General features: G+C 38.7%; 1 protein-coding gene across 1 annotated transcript in view; it reads right to left on the bottom strand.

The window, feature by feature from the left end:
- The window catches only part of dnah10 (dynein axonemal heavy chain 10), a 40,820-nt gene that overhangs the window by 1,799 nt on the left and 20,758 nt on the right, over positions 1 to 18,263 (bottom strand). Inside the window, 43 exon segments of the mRNA XM_051895376.1 lie at positions 1 to 25; positions 2,136 to 2,267; positions 2,348 to 2,519; positions 3,019 to 3,114; positions 3,222 to 3,431; positions 3,513 to 3,713; positions 3,915 to 4,098; positions 4,912 to 5,066; positions 5,171 to 5,325; positions 5,427 to 5,531; positions 5,751 to 6,024; positions 6,562 to 6,791; positions 7,023 to 7,302; positions 7,405 to 7,552; positions 7,633 to 7,854; positions 7,976 to 8,193; positions 8,302 to 8,438; positions 8,596 to 8,777; positions 9,653 to 9,749; positions 9,752 to 9,826; positions 10,042 to 10,203; positions 10,581 to 10,778; positions 10,891 to 10,971; positions 11,080 to 11,283; positions 11,457 to 11,628; positions 11,768 to 11,956; positions 12,199 to 12,363; positions 12,462 to 12,555; positions 13,140 to 13,312; positions 13,545 to 13,805; positions 13,893 to 14,045; positions 14,158 to 14,303; positions 14,459 to 14,578; positions 14,836 to 15,052; positions 15,137 to 15,268; positions 15,356 to 15,478; positions 15,564 to 15,699; positions 15,796 to 15,954; positions 16,102 to 16,220; positions 16,301 to 16,492; positions 16,602 to 16,748; positions 17,438 to 17,626; positions 17,738 to 17,890. The exon segment at positions 1 to 25 is cut by the window's left edge and continues 187 nt beyond it. Of these exon segments, the coding sequence (XP_051751336.1) occupies positions 1 to 25; positions 2,136 to 2,267; positions 2,348 to 2,519; positions 3,019 to 3,114; positions 3,222 to 3,431; positions 3,513 to 3,713; positions 3,915 to 4,098; positions 4,912 to 5,066; positions 5,171 to 5,325; positions 5,427 to 5,531; positions 5,751 to 6,024; positions 6,562 to 6,791; positions 7,023 to 7,302; positions 7,405 to 7,552; positions 7,633 to 7,854; positions 7,976 to 8,193; positions 8,302 to 8,438; positions 8,596 to 8,777; positions 9,653 to 9,749; positions 9,752 to 9,826; positions 10,042 to 10,203; positions 10,581 to 10,778; positions 10,891 to 10,971; positions 11,080 to 11,283; positions 11,457 to 11,628; positions 11,768 to 11,956; positions 12,199 to 12,363; positions 12,462 to 12,555; positions 13,140 to 13,312; positions 13,545 to 13,805; positions 13,893 to 14,045; positions 14,158 to 14,303; positions 14,459 to 14,578; positions 14,836 to 15,052; positions 15,137 to 15,268; positions 15,356 to 15,478; positions 15,564 to 15,699; positions 15,796 to 15,954; positions 16,102 to 16,220; positions 16,301 to 16,492; positions 16,602 to 16,748; positions 17,438 to 17,626; positions 17,738 to 17,890 (6,983 nt within the window).

The following is an 18,263-nucleotide window of genomic DNA, read 5'->3' as shown; positions in this document are numbered from 1 at the left end:
CTACTAATGCCACTGCCAGAGTCGCCTATACATAGCAATAAATGTATTTAAAATAAAGAAAAACAACAGACGACTGATATGCTATATATACAGTATATACACTATATTGCCAAAAGTATTGGGACACCCCTCCAAATCGTTGAATTCAGGTGTTCCAATCATTTCCATGGCCACAGGTGTATAAAATCAAGCACCTAGGCATGCAGACTGCTTCTAAAAACATTTGCGAAAGAATGGGTTGCTCTCAGGAGCTCAGTGAATTCAAACGTGGTACCGTGATAGGTTGCCACCTGTGTAATAAGTCCATTCGTGAAATTTCCTCACTACTAAATATTCCACGGTCAACTGTTAGTGGTATTATAACAAAGTGGAAGCAATTGGGAACAACAGCAACTCAGCCACGAAGTGGTAGGCCATGTAAAATAGCGGGGTCAGCGCATGCTAAGGCGCACAGTGCGCAGAAGTTGCTAACTTTCTGCAGAGTCAGTAGCTACAGACCTCCAAACTTCGTCTGGCCTTCAGATTAGCTCAAGAACAGTGCGTAGAGAGCTTCATGGAATGGGTTTCCATGGCCGAGCAGCTGCATCCAAGCCTTACATCACCAAGCTCAATGCAAAGTGTCGGATGCAGTGGTGTAAAGCACGCCGCCACTGGACTCTAGAGCAGTGGAGACGTGTTCTCTGGAGTGACGAATCATGTTTCTCTGTCTGGCAATCCAATGGACGAGTCTGGGTTTGGCGGTTGCCAGGAGAACGGTACTTGCCTGACTACATTGTGCCAAGTGTAAAGTTTGGTGGAGGGGGGATTATGGTGTGGGGTTGTTTTTCAGGGGTTGGGCTTCTACCCTTAGTTCCAGTGAAAGGAATCCTTAATGCTTCAGCATACCAAGACATTTTGGACGATTTCATGCTCCCAACTTCGTGGGAACAGTTTCTGTTCCAACATGACTGCGCACCAGTGCACAAAGCAAGGTCCATAAAGACATGGATGAGCGAGTTTGGTGTGGAAGAACTTGACTGGCCTGCACAGAGTCCTGACCTCAACCCAATAGAACACCTTTGGGATGAATTAGAGCGGAGACTGCGAGCCAGGCCTTCTCGCCAACATCAGTGCGCTTCTAAAAAAATGGTCAAACATTCCCATAAACACACTCCTAAACCTTGTGGAAAGCCTTCCCAGAAGAGTTGAGGCTGTTATAGCTGCAAAGTGTGGGCCAACTCCATATTAAACCCTACAGATTAAGAATGGGATGTCATTAAAGTTCATGTGCACATAAAGGCAGGCGTCCCAAAACTTTTGGCAATATAGTGTATATATATATACATATATATATATATACATTTGTATATATGTATCAAATATTACAAAAGGTGAAAACACTGACTGATGCTCCAGAAGGAAACACAATGCAACAAAAAAAGAAAAATGTACGCATCTTCATCCTGTTCAAAAGTTTTCACCCCCTGGCTCCTAATTCATCGTGTTTCTTTCTGGAGCATCAATGAATGTTTGCACCTTTTTAAAAGTTGTTTTTAGTAGATATCGGTACAGTAGATGTAAACGTGTGGTCACAATTAGGAATATGGGACTACTGATATACTTCTTGTATTTTATATGTACAATAAGCAGAATAATTGCAACAAGAAGAAAAAAAAAATAGTGGAGGTAAGGTTAGAAAGCATGAAGCTCGCGAAGTCAGAATGCCAGTCCGTTAGTCAAGTCCAAAGCAAGACGCATCCCATAGCAATGCGTTATGGCAATGACATCTCAGATAGTCTGATGGCAGATAAAAATACACGACTATAAATGACTTTCGAGTGATTCCTTACAAAAGTGTGCATCAAATATGCTAAACATGGAAGCTTGAACGTGCGTGTGACGTGCTAGAATAGTTCTCATGCACGCACATTTGAGGAGCTTCTTTTCCTTTTAATGACAGTTGACAAATCCACTTGAAGGTGCATACTACCACCTACTGCACGACACCTGCATGATAGCTGACGTAAAATAAAGGATCTGGCTTAGGATTGCCGATACCGATCACTTAAATGTTTAATTGGCCACAAAGCTGATCCTTGAGATCGGCTCGGGACATCCCTATATTTCAATAATATAAAGTACTATAAATCAGGTACCTGTCTGAGGTTGTAGCTCAATAAGATGAGTCCACATGTCTCGAGCAGCCTGTGTGTAGTATCCGATCTCAGCATTAGGGTGTAAACCAAACACCTCTGCCGTGTTAGCAAGAGGCAGCGACTCTATCTCATCTGCAAAACATGGAGAGTTTAAGTGTCTGTCACATTAAAATCAGAGTCTTTCTGATGCTGGATTCTAAGCAGCAACGTACCAACATAAACCTGCTTGGGTCCCTGTGGTGGGATCTTGTAGTCCACATCTTTATTGTGAAAGAAGTGGAAGGGCTGGAAGGTGTCAAAGATGAAGTCACCCAGATACTCATCCATGTAAACTGTGAGGATCCTACGATCAAAGCTGTCAATAGCCCTGCCACCATACATCACCTGCAAGAGGTATTTGAAATTATATATTATATATTTTTTTTTAATGTTTTTGAAATAAGTCTCTTATGCTCATTCAGGCTGCATTTATTTGATCAAAAATATAGTAAAACAGTAATATTGTGAAATATTGTTACATTTTAAAATAACTATTTTCTATTTTAATATATTTTAAAATGTAATTTATTCCTATAATGGCAAAGTTGAATTTTCAGCAGCCATTTCTCCAATTTTCAGTGCCACACAATCCTTCAGAAATCATTCTAATATGTTTACTGGCACTCAAGAAATATTTCTTATTTTTATATTGTTGAAAACAGTTGTGCTGCTTAATCTTTTTGTAGAAACTATGATCATTTTTTTCAGGATTCTTTGAATAAAGAACAGCATTTCTTTTCAATAGAAATCTTTTGTATCATTATAAATGTCTTTACTGTTACTTTTGATTAATTTTCTGCAGTCACCCTATAAAATGACAAGATTAACTTAATGTGATATTTACCTCTCCAATTAGGTATTTGAGACTTCCCCATGGTATCGCGGCATCTCCTTGAGTTTGGGCTTTGGTCAGGTAGGTGTCCAAGATTTCCATACACACCTGAGAGACATGAAACTACATGATCAAAATGCAAAATAAAGTGTTTCAGGCTTGACAATACTACCTGAACACTACCTTTAAGGACCTTCGGATTAGAGCAAACTTACCAGGAAGTCGGACTCATTGAAATCATAAGGCACATTCCAACCGATCTTGCCGTACTTGCGTCTTTCCTGCACCACAGCATGGAAGAAGGCCAGCACATAAACCAGACTGCGAAAGGCTGGGTGAGCACAGCCCATGAGCTTATCATGAGGGATCTTAAAATATGTCGCCCTCATGTTCAGCTTCAGCCCATTTGGAGGTTCTGTTACAACCTGAAGGCGACATGAGAAAAATTAGTTAACATGGAAATAAATATTCACATATTAAATGTCACACATTAAATGTGTCCTGACCTTGAGGGATTTCTGCAGGATGCCGATAGGGAAGTCTTTAATGGGATCTGTAGTGAGCCACAGACGGAAGTCTGGGTGGGGTTTAGTGATTCTTTCCAGTGCTTTCTCTAGATCCTTCAGCCATTTCACTAAAAGGTGACAGTTTTGAAGCATCAGCCACTGCCCTCGTGCCACTGCGGTATCCAACAGCTGCAATGCAACCTTAAATAGAAATGTTATATTTTTTACATACTGTCTTGTAGAGTTGAAGGGTAGATTTCTCAAATTTGTCTGTTATAATATTGGTGGTGGTCAAGATACAATGCCCCACTGCAGTGCACTGTACTGGTGTCAAAAATGATAACGGTCATGAGAACTGTAGCATATACTCTAGACTGTGTTTTTGTGTCTGTGCACATTTACCTTCTCCTGTCCCTGCCCCATGGCAAGAAATTTGAGTCTGTTGGCCCCAAAGCCAGAGCGCTTGGCTAATTTCATCAGATCATTGGCTGGTTCTGTGCCTGGACTCAGAATAAACACAATGGGGGAGTTTGGGGAGCTCTGGTCAAAGATGGCTTCAAAACTGATCACGGGGGGCTGTACGTATCTGAGTGACAAAGTGCAGAAGTGACAAAGAGAAAGATTGCTATTGTTTCTGATTGTCTGACATTAAAAAGCTTGGACTTTTATTATATGAACATTCAGGTTGGAATACACTACAAGACATTTGCACAAATATTTGTCCCGATTTGCAGTGTGAAGGAGTCAATGCTAGTTGCTGAAAGTCAGAGCCAATGTGTAGATTTTGGGAAGTTGGAGTTGGATGGGCACAGACTATGATTCAATCTATAAAAACATGTTTGATATTTTGAATAGTTTTAGAACACATATTGTTTTCATTTGTCATGCGTCTTCTAGCAACTAAGCACATTTCTGCATGAGTTTGTTGTGTTGGGAACAAATTTAAAGTGTGGTTGTGCGTAATCCTCAGTCCTTTAGTGTATGATGCCCAGTTTGTCTCTATAATCATATTACAAGTCTGCAAGTGTACGATGCATATTTTTTCTTACTTGTTTACTGTTCCATACTGTTTGGATTTTGAAAAATGTGTAGTGTATTCCAGCTTTTAGATGTCATTTTCCCTCTGTAGTCCTTACTAGAGGTGTACTTTTGCATAATGCAATTTTCTGACAATTATTACTCAAATATAATTATTAAAATAAAACCCTATGTGTTCAATTCTTAATCAACATTATTTTTTTTAAATAGAAAAATCCACAAAATCAAAATTTGAATTTGTATCCATAGAATAGTTTTAATAATAATTAATTAAATATGTACTCCCCTGTGGTTACATGATCTGTTTGTAATATGTTGCTGTTTTATAAAATCCTTAAGTAATTTTAATTTTTCATCTTACGTCTCTCCCATGGTATGCGTGACGTAATCACTGACGGCACGATAGACTCTGTCCAGCCTGAAGCAGCGGATCAGCAGAAGCTTCTGGAAGGGAGTAAGGTTGTCCTTGTACTTCATGGGGAAGGAAGCCTGCTCTGGAGCATCCAAGTCATACCACTGTGGTAGAAACAGAAAGTCATTATGGATGGGACTCCATAAGTGATATATATTATCTCACCCTAGGTTCATCTGGTGTGTGTTTGATGATTTCTGCCACTTACTTTCTTCCATTCCTCAGGATTCTTTTCTATATCATCAGCTAAAGTTCCAAATTCATTTGGAAAGAGTTCCATAAGGCGCACTATATCCTCCCAGCCCTGATCAGGCAGCCAGTCGCACAGCTTCTTGCGTTTGCTCTTCTCCAGAGAGAGGTTACCTGGAGAGAGGAAGACGATTGGGTGTATATGTGCATTGCTGTGCATGTTTATATTGCAAAAGAGAAAAAGAGTGGGAGACAAGTTTTCCTGAAGCTCCTACCTTTGAGGAAGAACTCGAGTTCATCCTGGGGTGCTCGGCCATCTGCCTGCTCAATCTTAATAGTCATGTTGAACGAGAAGAGAAGTTTGTGTCTTTCAAACAGACCTAAACAACAAAGCAAAAAGAAGTTTGGATACAATCCGTTGAAGAAACAACAGTGATTTCATCTAAACTTTTTCCTGTCATCACTAGCTGCTAATGTTCATGGACTATAAAATGTCTTAATCTGATGGCATGAAGTTTAGCAGTAAATTATGTTAAAAATAGTTTATTAAAACTCCCATGATCAGAATCCATTAGACTTTAAATGTTTAACAGGCTTACCAGTACAGCCATAGTTATAGACATTCTGTGTAAGTGTGTCCATGATGCTCTTCAATCTGTCGGGCAGGTTTGTGCTGAGTAGAGACTTGGACAGTGAGAGGTCAAACACCTCTAAGAAGGAAGCAAGTGAATACTGATACATGCTATTGACCAGAGCCATCTCAGCCAACACAAAGAACAGGACAGCCCCCCTCTTGGCAGCCAGACGGTAGCCGTCTCTCAGTGTGTCAATATCAATGGATGTCTTTTCTGCCAGCTTCAGTTTGTCGAACACCTGTTGGAGTCAAATAATGAATGTAAAACCGTAAACTGAATATCCTGTTAAGTTTCATTAATCAGTATGTACACTGCCATTCAAAGGTTTATGCTTTTTTAAAAGAAATTAATACTTTTATTCAGCAAAGATGCATTAAATTCAAGTGACAGTAAAGCCTTTTACATTAAGCAGCACAACTGTGTTCAACATTGATAATAATAAGAAATGTTTCTTAAGCACCAAACCAGCATACTGGAGTTATGGCTGTTAAAATTCAGCTTTTCCATCACAGAAATACACTACATTTAAAAATATATTTAAATATGAAATATGAATGTTCTTTTAAATTGTAATAATATTTGGCAATATTACAGTTTTTAAGTGTATGTTTGATCAAATAAATGCAGCCTTGGTGAGCATAAGATACTTCTTTCAAAAACATTAAAACAAATCTTACCAACGCTGAACCTTTGAATGGTAGTGAGGTTCTGTGATAAATACTTATGAAATAAGTAGTAGGCCATTATACATGTGTGTAGTGTGCAGTGAACTGACCTCACTGGCTTTGGACTTGGTTTCCTCCAGAGTCTGTATCAGTTCTACATTATCCAGCATGTTTCCAGCGGAGGTGGCCAACTCTCTCAGCAGTGAGTCCTCCAGGTCTTTCAGCAAACGTTTGTTCTCACTAGTCTCTTGAATAAGCCGCTCTCTCTGCTCTTCCAGCTCCTTCCGCTCAAATCCCACGATAACACTCAGCAGCTGGTCTTCTAGGCCCTTCAGGGTTACTGAAAAACAGTTTTAACAGAAAGATTAAATGATTATATGAAAATCGCAAATTGAATGCATATTCACCTCAAAGTTAGAAAAAATGCTTATTTTTGATAACTATCAAAAAATTGGCATTGGACTATGTCTGAATATATTAATAAACTGTGAATGCTGTACACTTCCATTTGCATCGTGACCTGTTGTGAATGGGCGTAAATCGGTGTGTATCGCATGAAGTTTGCTCTCACCTGTGTAATTGATAACCATGGCCTTCCCAAATATAGCAGGAGAAAACTTGGGGTTTGCAAGTTTGGTATTGAGGTAAAGCTTGAAGTTGGGATCATAGTCAACTTCCTTATCACCAAGTACGACAACCTGGCGTCCCTCTGCCCCTTTTACATTCTTCTCAAGGACATTGTCAATAACTGGATCAATATATTCATCCACATCTTGGAACAGGAAGGGGAAACCATACTTAATGGCCAACTCCAGCCCCTTCAAGAAGTCTGGGTCATTGAATGACGAGATCTGCAAATCAGAAAAGTTGCAAACTTTTATAGTAAATAAAACAGTCCAAGATTGATAACAGATAAACTTTGTTCAGACTAAAGTGATGGAATTAAGTGAAACCTTCAGATTGTTCTTCTCCTCCTTCTTTTTGACCCAGTTGAGGGCTTGCTGCTGGGGGTCAATGCACAAGGGGAAGCGGCTGGATCTGGTGGTCAGGATGCCATTCTGCACTGAAAGTTCATCTGGAGGAAGGCCTTCAGATCCCCATCTAATAGAATGCACCGAGTTTTTTTCCCCCATAAACAAACATATAATATTCATTCTTCTACACATGCTTTAATGACTCACCGGCTGATCTCCACCTCATCCGTGAGCAGGTTTTCTATTCTGAAAGGCTGGCTTAGAGGAATACCTCTCTCCAGAACATCTGCCTGCCACACCTCATAAATCATTTCATTGCGGAAGTCCCAGCTGAATGCTCCCTCATAGCTGAGGAATGCAGCGCAGATCAGACAGTCTCCCAGAAGACGTACCCGCCGCTGCTTCAGCTCCTCCAGGTCCTCCGTCCAGCTATTTGTAGATAGACATACAAGACATTAAAATATTGCTAAAATGTCATTCATCTTGGTGATGATCAGTCATTCATATTCAAGCAAAGGTTTTTGGCACAGGTTTTAATAAGTCAACTGACCGCTTATTCTCTGATCCCAGGCCTGAGATAAGTTTGTCTGCAGCAATGAGTCTTCTCTCCATAACCTCGGCCTCATCCTGCAGAAGTTGCTTTTCTGTCATGGCAGCCTCATATTTCTCTCCAAGAGCTCCAAGCTCTTTCTGGATGGCACTGAGCTCATTCTGGATTCGCTCCAGCTCACGTTTGCTCTGGAAGAAATTCCTCTCCAGACGAGCTACCTTTAAATGTAATTCTTGATTTAATTTCAGCTCATCTTCTTAAATAAGATCAAATAAATGTAAATGAATTAATTTATTTAAAGTCTCTATTATATAAGAATATCATACCTTCTCTCGCTTAGGTTTGATGTCTCTGGCGACTTCACAGTAGCCCATGACTGCCTCCACGAACCTTAGCATGCCAGAACCAGCTTTACTGATGGCTTGCATCTCCTCCAAACTGGTGTTGAGGTTCCTTAGGTAGGCTGGATATACAATATGATAAGGTGGAGGCAATACTATAGATCATTAGAATTTCCATGAGTGGGTTTACGTTGAGGAGCTAGATACTTCATAAGTTGCTTCAAGGCACTGTGATCACAGAAAAGCATTAAGAAGATGAGTTTATGGATGTTGGTTTACCTTTGACAGTCTTCACTTGATTGGCACTGATTGAGTCACAGTCCATCTCCATAAGCAGACGCAGGAAGTTGCCCTCTGACATCATGCCCTTGGCTGTCTTCCAGCTGATCTCTTTATAGCCCCGTATCACTAGGATGCACTCGCACACAACCTGCACCTGTTTGGGTGGCTTGGCGAAGGTTCTACAATGCCATAACAAGAGGGTGGAGGAGATAAATAAACGAAGAGCACAGAACCATAAATTAATAACCATTACCATTAATTTTCTTTTCCTAAAAAAAAAAAAAAGAGAATTATCTGAGGATCACTGAGAAAACCACATAAGGGCTTTCACACTTGAAACTGTTTACCCTGGGTCATTATAAACCCCAGGTAAACAGAATTGTGGGTTATCTTGATTCACATTTCACATTGCTCACTATTTACCCAGGGTTAAAGGGTTAGTTCATCCAAAAATGAAAATTTTGTCATCATTTACTCACCCTCATGTCGTTCCACACCCGCAAGACTTTTGTTCATCTTCAGAACTCAAATGAAGATCTTTTTGATGAAATCTGAGAGCTCATTTTCAGTTGTGTTCCAAAGTTGAACAAACTCTTACAGGTTTGGAACGACGTGAGGGTGAGTAATTAATGGCAGAATTTTGAATTTTTGGGTGAACAATCCCTTTAACAATTATTCCTGGTTTCACACCGTACATTCCTAAACCCTGGGTTAACATCCTTATTTGCATATTTGCAGTGTCAGTGCTTACATAAGGGCTCTAGCATTGTCCATCCTCATATTATATATTGCCGAATGCATATTATATATTTCTCAAATGCTAAAACTACTGTTTACACAAACAGTGTGAAACCATGACTGTCCAAAGCAAGTGAATACGAGGCAGGCTATTGGTTATCGGTTAAGCATCTAGTAACATTCCAACGTTTTATTGTTTCACACTGTATAAGTTTTGCACCGCAATGAGGGGTTAACACCGCAAAAGCAGTGCTAACCCTGCTCCGGAGCCAGCAACAGAGAAAAAAATATTACAGTCTACAAGCAGAGTGGCCACCTGATTTCCGTGACATCAGATTTGTCCAGGTCTTGCAGGGCCATGCGAGCGGCTTCTAAAGCAGGAAGAGCCTCAGCTAGAGAGCTCTCGGCATCTTCTTCTCCACCACTATCACCTTATTCTGCTCCTCTATCTCTTTAGCCTTCTCCTCCGCCAGGGCTTTTTTCTCCTCCGCTGAAAGAGACAAAGTTTACCATCTATTTTTAGCAGTTGCTGTTTAATAGAGTGTTTGCTCATTTCAATATGGAACATCCTTTCTTTTCCTACTTTTTACATTGTTTTAATAAATAGGTGACATATGAACACATTTGTAAGACAAATAAAAACCAACTTGATATTAATACCCATCGTTTTACTTCAGAAATTCTTGTATGTGATGTTGTACTAACCAACAGCAGTATTAGAGCAGATCTCTTCTAGAAGGATCTCACAGGCTGAAGTCTTCTCTGCCAGCACCACTTTCTGCTCAGCTAGTTTGATGTTGAGCTCTGCTAGCTGTCCACTTGCCTCCTTCAGCTTATCCAAACCCCCTTCTAGGCGTTTATATTGTGCTGGAAAATGCATACAGATCAGTGTTATTCTAGGATTATATATACCATTATAGTTTTTATTAATATTTTGAATTAGCTTCTAATTTTTGTAATTTTCAGTTTTCGTTTTAATTTAATTATTTTTTTTTATTATTATTATTTTGTTATGTGCTTTTGCCAATTTTATTGTTTTTCTATTTTAATTTGTTAATTTATTTTAATTTCATTTTTTATTTCAAATTTTTGTTTAGTTGAAGTTTTTCATCTAATATTTATATTTTATTTTATTTTAGATTTAGTTTTGGCTAATGATGATAACAACACTGATGCAGATACAGTTCATCATTTCAAAATCATAAATAAATGTTCCCAAACAGTTCAAAAGAAATTGGTCTTACCCAGTATGTATTTATCTTTGTCCTCCAGTAGGTTGGAGTAGGTGCTAATGAAGTCCAGAAAGTTTTTAGGGGTGACGTAGTTGCTGCGACGTAGTGTCTGCTGGAACAGTTTACTATACTCGCCTACAGAGCCATGCACCATGCACACGTGAGCAATCACTGCCTCTGAATGACACTCTGGGATCATTGGACTCTCACCTGAAATGAGACACGATACTTAAACTAGCATGAATGAGTATGCATTGTTGCAATATATGCATGTACAGGGTTAGTAAACAATAATCTATAAAAATCCCTAGTTAACACATACCCAAGAAGGACTTGGCCACTGCGTGTAGAGCCTGAAGAGGCCATGGGGAGAACCAGTCTATGTTTGCATTATTAACCAACCCTGATGTACAAAAACACACACACAAAATCAAACAACAAATAAAACTCGGAAATCAAGGAAGTAGGAGTAAAACCTAACAAACTAATTTTTGATGCATTGCTCAATGACCTGGGAAATTCCTGCAGCGTGTTCTGAGAGTGTCTCCTACAGGGGACATGGCCAACACTATATGCAGGTTGTTGGCACTCTTGTTGACAAAGTATTGCCATACACTCTCTTTTGATGGACCATAGCCGGTTTTTACAGCCTCATCTCGCAGCTGGTTTAGGACTGATTCTTTCTCGTCATCAGCGAACAGTGCTGGAACCATCCCTGACAACACAAAGAAAATGCTGTTATCTCTTTTTAATACAGTCCATAAACCTGTGACATGATTTGTTCATATTAACATGTTATACAAGGAATTGAAACTAAATAGATTCATTTACAAATGTGTACTGTATTATTACCTTATTAGACTTCATTACGTCAGTTGTTTTATATACCTGATGTAAGCATGTTGTTGATGAGCTCCAGAAAACCTTCCTCAGCCACATGAGCATCAGTGAACAGGAAGACCATTTTCTTATTCTCTATACCCAATTTAAGGTACAGAGTTTTCAGATCCTCACGAAAGTTAGTCTCTGAGTACCCTCTACTAAGCACAATTTCAAACACCTATAAACAAACAGCATAAAGGATTCAGACTATTCCTAAATTACCAATTTAGAAAGAATGAAGGGGATGGATAAAATATATAAAAGTAGAAAAAAATACAGGAAATATTACATATAGAATATGAAAAACAACAAATTACCTCAAATCCTGCAGTGAAGGCAGCCAGTTTTGTAAGAGATTGTTTCCCTGAACCACCTACGCCAACCAGCAATGCATGACTACGGTCCATTCTGATGATGCGATGGATGACAGTCAGGTGTTCAAGAGCATCATCAAACAGCACCAAGTTCATTCTGGTCTTATTTTCATTATACTCCTCCAGGATCTCCTATAGGGGTCAAATAAAAGAAAAAAAAGAAAAAAAACGAGTATGAAAAGCATAATAATAAAAGCTTCAGACTGCCAAGGTTGTTCATTTTTCAGATATACTGATTTCTGCTTTGGAAAGTGCATTTCCATTTAATGCATGAATTGGAAAAAAATGAATAGCTTGAATGCAATGCATGCTTCTTTGGATAAAATATTTATCAAGAGCATGAATGTAAATGGAACATCAAGACATCTATGCACCTGAAACAGAGCTTTGGATGCATCATAGTCCAGTATATCCTCATAAACTCTTGGCTCAGACTTAAGAGCTGTTCTGTAATCTCCAAACAGAATGGGGTCTCTCATGGCTGAATCGAGGTCTGATCTGAAGTGCTCTTCAATCAGATTCTTTATATGCCCCTGGACCTGTAGAGAGAAAAGCCAGGACATGAGGCGATAAGTGTGTAGTTTAAGATGGAGACAATTGCAGGCTTTTGTAACATGCTACTTGGAAGCAAGCATACCGTGACTTTGTCAGTTTCATTGATAAGTCTGTCATGGAAGACTCTTAAGCATTCATTCCTCCATACACGTACAAACTGGGTGACTGTACAGAACCTGGAGTTAAATGAGAGCAAAACATATACTTATTATTAAAATAAACATGACACAAACTGGTCATAAAAGACACTGAATGAGGGATGCAATATGGAGCATAGTGGTATAGAGTATTGCATATCATAGAGTGGTAAACTTTTTTGATTATATCACATTATAATATTAACATAAATATATCTATTAACTATAATATATTATGAACAGAAACTGGGAATGTCGATATAGGTAAATTATAAAACCACAATTCATTTTGTAATTCCAGATAAAAACAATAGTTTTTGAAGGGAAAAAGAAATATGATTTCAGTTTACATCTTGATTGTATGTTGTTGTTTTTTTGTTGTTGTTTTTTTTTTTTAGCATTTTATTTAAGATTTTAGATTGTTTCAATATATTAATAATACTATTAAAAAGAGTTGTATTAATAATAATATATTAATTTAAATGATTTTAAGTCATCCTGTAGATGCCTTTGAAGTTCGCTAAAGCACTTAGTGGGCCCTGGCCACCTGGCACTTCAATATTTCAAACTAAAATGTACTTTCTCTGTCCTTTCTAATTCATCTGAATGATGAAACTCTTAACCTTTCAGGATTGGTCATTGTCAAGCCATGGTAGACTCTGGAGAGATCTCGCAGGTTAAAGATGTAGTGGAACTTAGAAGGTGTTGGCGGTAGGTCCTTAATTATGGTTTTGTACAATTCCAGAGTACAAAAGGTCAACTTGTCACACATGTTTTGGATGCATTCCTCAAAGGGCTTTAAAATACAAGAACAATAATTCTGATTAATTTCAATCATGAATAAACATAGGGCTGGCAAAAAATACTAATACAACGATTCAAACTATCAACACAATACGAGTGAAAAAGCACTGCAATTTATTGATATATGATTGTGTCGTCACAGGCCTAAAATAGAGATTTTTGTATGAAATCATGAAAGCAAATGGCATTTGTTCTGATATGGGGAGTTTAATTATTTTGCGCACCTTGGTGTGTCCTTTAAGTATAGAGGAGTAGATGAGGTGCAGGGACTCTTCCTCCGGGAAGGGGATGTTGAACACACTGAAAAGAGAGATGAATCGAGGGTCCACCTCATTCCTACCACCCCCTGCCTTCCCCATGGCTGCAATGAAGCCCAAGTCTTTTATGAGTTTATAGTTAAGTTCCTTTCCTCTGTCATACATTCCACCCCTGTCCAACAGCAGCTTTAGAAGAGCAATAGGCTGCTGAGTGCCATATTCATCCACCTGAGATCAAACAGACGTGAATCCATGATGAGCCGTGAGGTGAAGGGTCAGTCTTTGATATGACCTACAGTATAAATCCATTCTTACCCTTGGCATGTTGAGGTCATCCATAAAGACAAGGAGCCTTTTTCCCATTGGAGGACCATACGTGTCTTTGGTTCTCTTTTCAACACTTGCCTCCAGAGTCCTCTGCAGGTCCATAGATGTTGTTCTCGACGAGAAACTAATGGTCATCATTATCTGGCAAAAGGTGCATATTGTTATTCCGTGTGTGAAGTCCAAATGGACTGCATTCATTTATAGTTTACATTTACAGAAGCAGCTTCACTGATATTCACAACAATGGACGTACAGTTGTATCTGTATTGAGATTACTCAGGAAGTTCTGTATGGTGGCTGTTTTAGAGGTGCCAGACTCTCCAACTAGCACCACTGGCCTTTTCACCTTCACCATCTGTTCCAACAGCCAGTTAGCACGAGTTGTGTCCACTGTCGGGACTGATAGAGAACAACGGATAAAATAAGCTTTTATTGGTGAAGAATACAGAATAAAAATAACTAGATGAGTAGATTAGTAGAGAGAAAGGAAAAGGTTGGAGAGGAAGGGACAGCAATACAAAGAAGGAGCAAGAAGAAGAAATAAGCTGCTTTACCAAGGATGTCGATGAATTTCATATCAGGGTTATGAACGTATTTTGATACCATGGAGCTCCAGGGAACCCACTTCTTTTGGGTTCCATCAAAATGAAAATCATAGAGAGTTGGCAAGTAAACTGCAAAAGAAGAAGCATTTCTTTTAATAATTACAATAATTTAATTTAATTTAATTACAAAAAATATTTATATGAAAAATGGGAACTGGCTGATCTTGTATATAGGGTTACTAGTTACACAATGACCTGTGTTGTTTGTCATTTTTATAAAATTATGTATCCAGTTTCATGTGCATTAAAAATACTTATATTTTCTCAATCCACTGTCATTGCCAGGTATGGCAATAAGTCAATTTTGGACCCTGCTTCCACCTCACCTGGAATTTGTCCAGGGCCAGCAAGCACCTTCTCATCATGAACAGTGTTCAGAGAGCACAACTTTTTGATAAAATCATCAAACTTCTGTCGGCCTTTATCCAGGAGAGAAGCCCCCAGCGAACAGTAGAGTGCCTCCAGAAAATAACACTCCAGCTCCTCAGAAATGAAGTCCTCGTTCTCCAGCAGAGAATCCAGCATCACAGTCAACTGCATCACCTACAGGAAAAAAGGAGTTTGTGCTACATGCTACAGAGATTACTTACACTGTAGTGTTGTTCAGGTCTCTACTGACTCACTCACCATGTTTAAATCCGTCTGAGGGATCACAGTCTTCAGTTTCTCTGTCTGTTTACCATCAACCATACCATCTACTATCATATCAATGGCACTTGGTACATATTTTTCAAACAGTTTGTGGAGTTCTGTCTTTTCCTGTTGACACAGCAAAGGCATGTTGAAAATATAATCTTATATATTTAACTTTGGGCTTAATTAAGGGCACAGTAGGAACAGATTTACTTTGGGGGCTCTGCTGTTAACCCATTTTTCCCAGAAGGGAGCATAGCGAAGGTTTTTGGGGTCCACAAACACCATTCCACAACGAGAAACGGTAGCAGGGGAGGCATACTGCAGATCTCCAACCTAAAATACATCATTTATGTTTGCAAGTCTACAACAGTTACATGATGTTCTTGTCCTTTGATAAAATGAAGAGTTTACATGATACCTCAAAGAGCAGAGCACAGTGGCTCTGTAGACGAATTCTCTCTCCATTAGCCAGCGTGAGAAGCTTGTTATCATCCATAACTGAATTCATGTTCTCCACCCATAGAGCATCTACATCTCCATCAAAGAGGATGTACCTGTAAAGCCAAGCCAAATTCATGGTAGAATTCTGTTTTATATCATGCCTTTGATATAAAATAGATGTAGAAGAATTTTTAAGCCATGATTTTCACCTCCTTTCTTTTTTGTCTGTGGGTTTATTGATGTCACGGAATATGTTAGACAGTATCCCATCAGTCCAATCTCGAGTGACTAGGTCCAGGATCCCATATAGCTCAATCACACTCATCGCTTTAGGGTTCAGGCAGTACATTTTGGTCAGCAGGCCCAACCTACAGATACAATTTAACACTTATGTGTATTTGCTTAAGAGAACATTTTGTTTTATGAACATGTAGCTGAATTTTTAGACATAAATAGATGTGATGCCGTTATGAGCCATTGTATGAATATATTGTTATTTATGAGTAGACAAAGACCTGGTCTGTGATTGGCAGAGTGTGTTGATCACCACAGATTTCCCTCCTCCTGTCGGTCCAACCACCATGGTTGTGTGTCTGGTCATCATGGTCTCATACATTTGCACCACTTTGTCCACCTACATTCACAAATTAGCTATGAATCATTACGCCTATTAATTACAATTCTTTGAAAATGAGTTTTGAATGGAAGAATCACCTGGCTAGGCAGCATCATATACTTATTCTCCTGCAGGGTGGCCTCTACAGCGTCATTAAAGCTGGGATAATGTACACGTGGGCAGTCAAGCCCAGGGAACAGATCCGAGATGAGGCCCAAAAACAGAGGAACATCCTCAAATACAAACTTGGGCAAGTTCATATCTCTAAGAGCTCTCATTAAAACAACATCCTAATAGGAGTAAAGAAAGGAGAAAGAGAAAGAAGAGAAGAAAATAGGAGTAAATTTGTGATGGCAGCTCATTAATGTGGGTTGGAGGATAATGCAGAGAGATCAATACCTCACTGAGATCAGGTGAACCTCTCTTCAGCTCCCCTGCCATTACTAACACTGACTTCAGTGCTCTAAGCCCAAAGTCATAGTGTGACTGTTTAGACAGCTGCTCCCGTGCTAGTTTGTACAGCACTGTCATCTTTTTTGCCAAAACCTGTAAATAAACCATTTTATTTGTTTGCCTATTGACACACAGCAAAAAAAAAAAAAAAAAAAAAAACGTCTCTCTGAGGACCATTTTTTAAAGTCCATGTGAATGTTTTTGATTTAAAACAATTAAATAATATAATTTATTCGCTTTTTAGTCTGATCAGTGATGCTTTTTGTGAGATGCTATACCATCTTACAAAAATCATTTTTTCGAAGAATTCAAAAGTCGTGGTCACTGAGCCATATAAATGTTTAACAGCTTTCAACAACTGTATTTCCAACACAAAGTGTCAAACCCAACATTTACACATATTTACATTACAGATTTGTATATTTTTCTTTACACAGACATATATTTTAAAGGAACAGCTCACCCAAAAAATGAAAATTCTGAAAATTCAATTTCACTTTCATGTCGTTTCAAACCCATCTTCAAAACACCAATGAGGATATTTTTAATAAAACCTTTTCGAAGAGTTCTGGAGTCACTTAAGTTTTGGTTGCATGGACTTTCAAAATGAGGGGCAGTAATCTCTCAGGTCTTCTTTTGTGTTTTAAAGATGAACGAAAGTCTTATGGTTTGGAACAACATGAGGGAGATAAATTGATGACAGAATTTTCATTTTTTGGTTGAACTCACCATTTAATCTACTGACAGCCCAGCCCTCATTTTCACATAGAAGGAGTCCCCACCTTAGCCATAAGGAAGCCTTCAGAGAAGAGCATGATCTCACAGATCTGCTGCAGATCAGGCACGATGACTACCACTGGTCTGAATAGAGCTTTCACTGACTCAGGAAGTTCTGTGCGCCCAGCATAACCAGGGTTCATTGTGATGAAAATCCCAATGCGGTTATCTAGACTGATTTCTTGACCTTCAAACTAAACATCACAAAAAACAAGACACTCAAAGCCTGAAATAATTACAACAATCATCTTTCAGTATTTGACTATAAGAGTGGCTCTGGAATAAAATTCAAGTAACAAACTCACTTGAAACCTCTTGAGGTCCAGCATGAGAGCGTTTCGGATTGTTTGGATCTGGGATGAGATGACAGACAGCACTGAGGCGTCAATGCGGTTGAACTCGTCAAAACAGCCCCAGGCTCCACATTGAGCTAAACCAGAGAGGATTTTCCCTACAGCCTAAGGGACCAGAAAAACAAAATCTAAATTAATAACATACACTCAAAATTTTTGGCTCAGGTAGGTGATTTTTTTAAAGAAATTATTATTTTTTTTATTCTGCAGGGATGCGTTAAATTGATTAAAAGTGACAGTAAAGACATCTATGACGTTACAAAAGATTTCAAACAAATGCTGTTCTTTTGAATTTCCTATCCATCAAAGAATTATGAGGAAAAATTATGGTTTCCACAAATATATTAAGCAGAACAACTGTTTTCAACTGTAATAATACTCAGCATATTAGAATGATTTCTGAAATATCATGTGAAACTGAAATACTGAAATTACATTTTAAAATACATCAAAATAGAAAAAAGTTAAGTTAAATTGT

This window comes from Ctenopharyngodon idella, chromosome 5 (assembly GCF_019924925.1).
Source record: "Ctenopharyngodon idella isolate HZGC_01 chromosome 5, HZGC01, whole genome shotgun sequence".
Classification (NCBI taxonomy): Eukaryota; Metazoa; Chordata; class Actinopteri; order Cypriniformes; family Xenocyprididae; genus Ctenopharyngodon; species Ctenopharyngodon idella.
This window is presented reverse-complemented; position numbering and strand designations above follow the sequence as displayed.